This window comes from Vigna radiata, chromosome 6, assembly GCF_000741045.1.
Source record: "Vigna radiata var. radiata cultivar VC1973A chromosome 6, Vradiata_ver6, whole genome shotgun sequence".
In the NCBI taxonomy this organism is placed as follows: domain Eukaryota; kingdom Viridiplantae; phylum Streptophyta; class Magnoliopsida; order Fabales; family Fabaceae; genus Vigna; species Vigna radiata.
The window spans coordinates 16,178,378-16,186,260 of NC_028356.1; the positions used below are offsets into that span (position 1 = coordinate 16,178,378).

Sequence of the window (7,883 nt, forward strand, 5' to 3'; positions counted from 1 at the left end):
ATATACATACATATACATACATACATACATTATGAATATAGGATTGACAACCTTGTTACTGAAAATGAAAAATTAGAGAAAGAATTAAATGAAGCTTTGTTATCTGCTAAGGATGTTAAAACTGAAATTGTTACAATAGAAAAAGTTTGTGAAAATTGTCCTACTCATATTGAAATGATAGATTACTTGACTAGCACGTTAGCTAAGTTTACTCAAGGTAGAGACAATCTAAATATTGTTTTAAAATCATCTGGCAAAGCAATTTACAGACAAGAGATAGGATTCAAAGCTTAATCTAGCAAAACCAATACTAAAAGATTTATTGATTTAAGCAAACCTGCTAAGAATGCATGTTTCTATTGTAATTGTGTTGGTCATATTGTTAGAAACTGTTATTATAGAACTATTGTTGTTCCTCAAAAATTATATATTTGGAAACCAAAGGAACAAGTAACAAGGACTAACAATCAAGGACCCAAAGTTAAATGGGTACCAGCAACCAAAACTTAATTCTTTTACAGAATACACAACTGATGCAGATTGATCTTAAGGATGAATCAATTATGAAACACATCAAAAATCTTGAGAATCTACAACTGGTAAAACTGTATCTATTTGCTGCATCATGCTTATATTGATTGGTTGTTGTTGTATGATTTCTTGTGTTATATACTTGATTGTTTGATTGATTGAATTTGTTTGAAAATGATTTTTACGAGTCTCAGTCAACTCCATTTTTAATTCAATCAACTATGTTATATGTATTGTATTAAACTCTGATTTTGAGTGTTGTATGCATTGTAGTCAACTATAATCTTAATCCATTCGACTACTGGTCTATGAAATAAAGTCTTATGTTTGAAAATGCTTTTGGTGCGAAAGTGAAATTTAAATTGTTCCCTCCAAATTTTTATCTTGGTAAACTTAATAAAAACATGAAGATCATCAATCACTTCACATGTTCTCATTCTCTAAACCTTAACATACTCATGGATTCAAGCTCCACGCCACGGAGAAGGGTCAAACATGTTGCTTCAAAGAATGCTAGACAGGGTTTTGATCTAAATAGTTAGATTAGCGATGACGAAGAACAATCAAGATATCTTGATTGCTGAAAGAGAAGAACTTTGGTGATGCACAAGTTTCTGAAGCTAAATAAATAAATAAATATTAATAGTGAATAATAAATAAATAAATAAATATCACCAACGAATGAAAAAGAATAAGTAAAGAATATTAATAAAAATATAACTTTCAAATTTAAATACTCTAAAAATCCACTTATTTTTATTTTTTACTTTTCTTCAATAAAGAAATATCTTTGTCCATTCTCTTTCACCTGTTTCCTTCCTTAGTACCAAACAACATCTATTTTCACTCTTTTTGTACTCTCTTACTTCCTTTTCACTTCCAGTACATTTCTTCTATCTAGCAAACAGAGCATAAGAATATGTACATGCTAATTAAGGATAAAAACAAGCCCCATCAATTACAATAGTTACCTCAATATTTTGAGGAGAAGATCCATTTGCAGAAGCAAAATCTTGAGATGCTTGATTTTCGACACTACAGAAAATTTTCAATACACAAGTCATTATTGGAAAACTACAACTCAACCACACAAGAGGGAAAAAACAATGAACATGCAGAACAGAGTTCTATACATGGGTGGCATTTTGGATAGTTGAGGTGAGTTCTCAGGTAGTCCTGAGCCTCCTGCAATTACTACAGGCACAACACTTGTAGTTCCCGCACTGCTTGGTTCAACACTTGTGGTGCTTGAGGTAACTGTAGAGTGTGAAACAGAGGCCCCTAATAACCCAGAAACCAACTGCTGAGAATCGGTTGATGCAATTGGTATGATAGAAGATGGGCTGGAAGCAGGCCCATTTGATGTCAAAGAAGGGTTCAAGCTAGCTGCATTAGCTGCTGTTGATGTTGCAATTGATGAGACAACAGCATTGGGTGTATCACTTGTTTCTGACTGCATTCCCTGGTTTGCAACTTTTTATGCCTGCTCCCGAGCCCACTGAAAGAAAATATTTCAATTTGAGATGAGAAAAATAAAAAATGTGAAGTGAAGAAAATTAAAAAGAAATACAAATATAAGCAAGTAATCATTACTAACAAACCTGAAGTTCCTCTGGTATTGACCACGTTGATTGTTGAGTAACCTTATTGTAATAATACCTGAAAGAAGTCAAAGCCAAAATATAAATCATTACATATTAATGAAAAAAAAAGAGGCATAAAAAAGATGTCAAACAATAGGAGAGAAAACACACTTTTTTCCATCTGAAGAAGTGAATTATTTCCAAACAGTCGATGCATCAGCTCTCTGTCACATCCAGTAGAATTAGTGGGATTTGAAAATGCTAAAAGTATACCACACCCAAGAAAGATCAGGTATCAAGGTTATGATAATTAACCACATCCAGTGACAATAAACTATAGGTGGAAACTAAACAAATAAAGGAAAGAAAACATCCCTGAAAATTGTTAAGTGGTATCATTGCCACAACTAACAAATTACAATAAATAATACAATAAAGCAGAAGTTGCACATTCCTATACACAAATATGTAAGCAGACCCCAGTGCAATGAAGAAGCCACCACAAGATTGTAGAAAGTGAAGTGGGCAAAGAAAGAGAGAGATGGACGAAGAAAAGGAAAGCATAAACATTGTATCTCTTCTTGTGTGTGCATGTGTGTATGCAAGAACAGAAAATAAACTTGCAAAAGATACAATTGATAAAAGACACCACAAAGAAAATCCTACAAAATTACTGGAGGAATGGGATGGGAAGGGTCCGGTCAACCATAAAGTAATGGTATTGCAGAACCACATCTATACAACAATCTCACATTTTATGTTTTAAGAAAAAATAAGATTGTAAATATGTTAGGCCTCTACTGGTAGTTAGGAAGAAGTCTGTATAAAAGGGGTTGGGGTGCTTTGGGAGAGTGAGCTTTTTGGAGTCTTATTGTTTGTGTGGGAACTCTTGGAGTTCTTTGGGGAGAGGTTAAGCTCTCTATACTTGTATTCTTGATTGTTCAGTAATACAAAGAGGTTATACAATACTCTTTGGTGTGTGTTTTGTGTGGGGTGAAGTGTGTTTTCCATAGGTTTCCGATTAGGAACCTATCATTTTGGTCCGACCTGTCGGATTGAAGCAGGGTGAAAGATCAAACATCTGCCGTTTTCAAGAAGCTGTCGAATCGAAGTGGGTGTGTGTCGATTCAAGAAGCTGTCGAATTTAAAAGCTGCCAATTCGCAGTGAGGGGTGAAAGATCAAGAAGTAATCAAGAAAATTGTTCAAGAAACTACGGGATCCCAAATTGGGTGCGAGAACGAGTTATGGAGGGAACCACAATGGGAAGATTGAAGGTTCTGGAGAGGTCGATGGACGGGATGAAAGCGGAATTCGCAGCAGTGCGTCGGGACTTGAAAAAAATTATGAGGATGGTGGAGGCGCGGGCTTACAACAACGAAGAAAAATCAAGCGAAAGTCAAACCTTCGTAAATGACGACCAGCGACGCCGCGACGAGGATATGGGAGTGAGCGTGTATGGCGACAGTCCAGAGGAGCAGAATGAATGGTGGAAAAGGGTAGAACTTCCCACTTTCGAAGGGTTCGATCCGGTTGGGTGGGTCTCGAAGGCAGAGAAGTGCTTCGAGTTGCAAGGTGTAGCAGAGGAGGAAAGGGTGCACCTGGCGTCATTCCAGTATGGTGGGGAGCGCTCGGTACCGGTTCAAAGCGTGGAAGGAAAAAGCAAAGAATCGGTCATGGGATGGTTTGAAGGGAGCCCTCGTGATAAGGTTTGGAACCTAAGTTGAGCGGAAGTCGTTTTGGGAACGAACGTATGGTGAGGGGTCACGGTCCGAGGCCGATCGTGATAACCAAGGCCGATCGAGAGTGATTGAGCGGGCGGAACAGGAGAGGACTGCTGGACTGAACGGGAGAGGATCATTCGAGCCGAACGTGACCGACGACCAACCTTGCGACCGGCGAGGGGAAGATCGAAGGAAGGGAGGTGATGATTCTTATAGATAGCGGGGCCAGCCATAACTTCGTCAGTCGAAGGGCAGCGGAGGAGTTGGCATTGCCGATCATTGATACGCCCTCGTACCTGGTGAGTTTAGGAGATGGGTACCGGAGAATGTCGCCGGAATGCTGTGAGAAGGTACGAATAAATATGGGGGAAGCTGTGGTGAAGGAAGATCTGTACGTTTTTGAGTTGGGAAGAGTTGATGTTATATTAGGGATTGCATGGTTGGCAAAGTTGGACGAAGCGGTCATTAACTGGAGGGAAATGACCATGAGTTATTATCTGGCGGGTAAAATGGTGAAAGTGAGAGGAGACCCTGCACTATCAAGAAAATTGGTGGAGCCAAAAGTTCTCCAGTAATGTGGACTTTGTTGTGGGATTTAGACTTAGTGGAGAAACATGTGTACAGTGAGTGGCATGATGATTTGACAGAACTGTGGAAAATTAATTTTTTGACGCAGAAAATTAATTTTTTGACAGAAGTGCAGAAAATTAATTTGGAAGCGGTGTTGTAAGCGCACTATCGTGCACTTCAAGAGATGCAAGGCTTACTACCACCTCTTGATATTAAGCAACATTACGGAATAAAATTTGAGACTTGGAAAGTGGGTTTCACCGAGAGGAGAAAAACCATGACCAGAAGAGATCTTGAGATGGGCGGTGGGAGAACCAAGAACAACAAAACAAGGGAAAACTACACTACGAAGCTTATACCCATTGGACATCATGGCTGGTTTGCTTGGTTTTTCTCTTCAACATTGACTTCAACCTTGGGGACAAGGTTGTTTCGGGAGAGGGTGGTATTGTTAGGCCTCTACTGGTAGTTAGGAAGAAGTCTGTATAAAAGGGGTTGGGATGCTTTGGGAGAGTGAGTTTTTTGGAGTCTTATTGTTTGTGTGGGAACTCTTGGAGTTCTTTGGGGAGAGATTAAGCTCTCTATACTTGTATTCTTGATTGTTCAGTAATACAAAGAGGTTATACAGTACTCTTTGGTGTGTGTTTTGTGTGGGGTGAAGTGTGTTTTCCATAGGTTCCCGATTAGGAACCTATCAAAATAGCAAACTGTTGCCTGCCTTGAGAAAGTGCTAACCCGTCTTCATAGTGACCATATAGAGCAGTTGTTAAAATTTCTCCTGACTTGAAATGACATCTACAAATCAGTGGAAGCACATGCACATAAAAGGATATTCGCACCATAAACCTTCTATGATCATTGAAAACATTGTATAAATGACCAATATCCATATAAGATACCAGTTTGATTGACCACATTACACTTTCAAAGCATGTTCCACAGTAATAAAAAGTGACATTCACAAGAACATTGACAAATTATTAAAACCACTCACCTCAATAGGTGACATCAATTCCAAAGGTTTCTCCCAACTTGATTGCCTTGTCCTCTTGTTGTAGTAATATCTGGTTAATTTGAGAAAACAAGAACTTCTAATTATGATTCTAAAAATTGTAAATCAAAAAAACACAGGGCAAATAGATCATTTCCAAAAATAGTTAATGACAAATATACAAGATATTTAGATTTTGCTAGCAAAGTAGAACATAATTATGTTCGCCAATACCTTCTCCCATCTGCAGAAGTGTGCTCTTGCCAATCAGATAAGAATTGCTGGTTAGTAGCATTAGTTACCTAAAATTGATCAGAATAAAACAGAGAATTGCAATAATAAGCTCAAATTTCTAAGAAATCATAATATAACAAATAATATTTTATTTATAGAGAAGAAATGTAATTCATTGTATCACATTTAATGTAAGGCGTCATAACTATTATTTTACAACATATTCCATGATGGATACCTAGACCTAGAGACAGAAGAAAATGAAAGGCAAGCGAGAATGCAAGTTCAACCAGACACTTATTTGGAGAATTTACTCCAGGTATGAACAAAGAGCAATAACTGCCATGAGACAGTTATTGTTAGGAGTATGGCAGTCAACATGACGATGATTCTCAGAACATAGAGTGCAATAACTGCCATGAGGAAGTTAATGCTATGAGTAAGTCAATTTTTGCATGATAATTTTTAGAATGTAGAGAGTAGATCACAATAACTGCTATCAGACAGTTATTGTTAGGAAATATGGCAATTTGTACAGTAAAATAGAGTTAGGTAACAGGGAGATACATATTTGTGCATGCAACATTCAGATGTTTCAGGCAGAAAGTCTATGCTCCAGTACGACATGAAGTAGCCTGTAGGAGCTTTATGCTCTGGATGAACCTTGGTTCAATATTTACTTAATAAAATAAAATATAAAATAAGTGTTACAATTGTGGGATTTTGTCATAACACCAAATTTATGTAATGTGACTTAGTAAATTTCCTCATGTGCCTTTTTACTAATTACCAATAGCATAAAATTCATGCAGCTGTATTTGGACAATCCAAAATCCCGAGGCATGCAATATATGGATCACATTTCGCAGATTTGCTTAACCTCCATAAAATTAAGGAACATACAGATATAATGAACAGAATAAAAATATTCCTAATGCTTTATTTAAGTCGGACTAACACACATTGTATGGAAGCAAATTGCGGTCAGCCATTTGGAACACACATGAATCATTGCATTGGTGCAGGGTGGCTTTGCTATTGCAGCAGTTGTAACTATGTTTTGTGGAAAAATTCTGGTGGCTACACAAGCAAGCAGCCACAGTTTCAATTTTGGGTTAAACCCTTTCCATGACTCAACAGATGAATCCGCCTATTTTAAAGATTTGTTTTACTTTTCTCTTAAGAGATTTTGTTTTCAATTTTAGGTTTATAAATTTTGTGCCGCCATTAAGTCTTTAGTCCCCCACAATAACTTCCCTTTTTTTTATATGAACATGCAACCCTTATCTGTTGCTCTATTTAGCTTCCCACTTTTCTCAGTTACCTTTCTTCTCCAATCCTTTTTGTCAGATATTTTCAAAATTATGTTCTTAATCTCTCCCACACCTCTTCTTAATTTACTAATTAATTTTGCATATTTTTCTGTTTTACAGCCTTTATATATGTATGATATAAAACTATAAATTTTGTGCATGGTTTTCAAGACTTCACAACACCAACCATCCCGCTAGCGTTTTGCCGGTGGCCTCTGTACACTGGTGTGGGATTAACAATGTATAGCACACATCTATAGGGGAAGACATAGTACAACACTGACAATGGAAACATTACCATCAAATGGGAAAGAATTGATGCCATAGTCATATAAATAACAACTACAATTATAAAAGGCGTAAGAAAAGGGAACTCCACCATTGGAATTCCAACAAACTATCATATATATGTAAAGCTTGTATAAACAAAAGCATTTGAACTTTGGTGGAAATTTCTAAATAATGAACACAAAGTTAGTACTACGCATTGAAAAATAAGTATCAATAAAACACTTACCGCATCAGTCAATGTAGCTCCAGATGATTGCAACCCAGCCGGCTGAACAGATGTAGAAGGTGCAAAACTCTGAGATGCAGATGATGGCCAAGGTTGACCACCAGGAGGAGCAAGCATTTGAGGTGGATGTTGGTATTGAGCCAATGCATTTGCATTATCATGCTGCTGACCATATGATGGTGTGAACCGAAAAGGTACAATGATGTTAGAATGTAGAAGGTACTATGTAACTCGAGAAACCTAGCAATCAACTCACTAGTACAAAAATCATATTTTATGACGTACAAAAACGAACTATGGCGTACATAGTTTTGTATGTCATAATAGGTCCACATATGTTATGACGTAACAAAAATTTACGTTATCTGAACATATTATGACACTGTTACTAAAATCATTGCTACGTCATAAAATGTGTAGAC

The 7,883-nt window shown here is 37.1% G+C and overlaps 1 protein-coding gene and 1 long non-coding RNA gene across 2 annotated transcripts; both read right to left on the reverse strand.

Moving 5' to 3' along the window:
• Nucleotides 1-1,282: 1,282 nt before the first annotated feature.
• Nucleotides 1,283-2,320, reverse strand: LOC106764578 (A-agglutinin anchorage subunit-like). Its single transcript, XM_022781670.1, has 4 exons — nucleotides 2,286-2,320; nucleotides 2,133-2,190; nucleotides 1,665-2,029; nucleotides 1,283-1,566 (listed from the first exon to the last, which is right to left on the reverse strand). Exons 3-4 carry the CDS (start codon nucleotides 1,988-1,990, stop codon nucleotides 1,464-1,466), a joined length of 429 nt encoding a protein of 142 aa, XP_022637391.1. The 5' UTR covers nucleotides 1,991-2,029; nucleotides 2,133-2,190; nucleotides 2,286-2,320; the 3' UTR covers nucleotides 1,283-1,463.
• LOC106764574 lies at nucleotides 2,312-5,678 on the reverse strand. The gene is made up of 3 exons (XR_001375939.2): nucleotides 5,632-5,678; nucleotides 5,401-5,470; nucleotides 2,312-2,338 (listed from the first exon to the last, which is right to left on the reverse strand). It is a non-coding gene; the product is annotated as an uncharacterized LOC106764574 (long non-coding RNA).
• Between the last annotated feature and the right edge of the window lie 2,205 nt (nucleotides 5,679-7,883).

Excerpts from the sequence above, each read along its gene's own strand:
- LOC106764578 (XM_022781670.1), bottom strand. The coding sequence starts at position 1,990 with ATGCAGTCAGAAACAAGTGATACACCCAATGCTGTTGTCTCATCAATT. Across the intron at positions 1,567-1,664 it reads CTATCCAAAATGCCACCCAT|TGTCGAAAATCAAGCATCTC; the intron begins GTATAGAACTCT and ends AATTTTCTGTAG.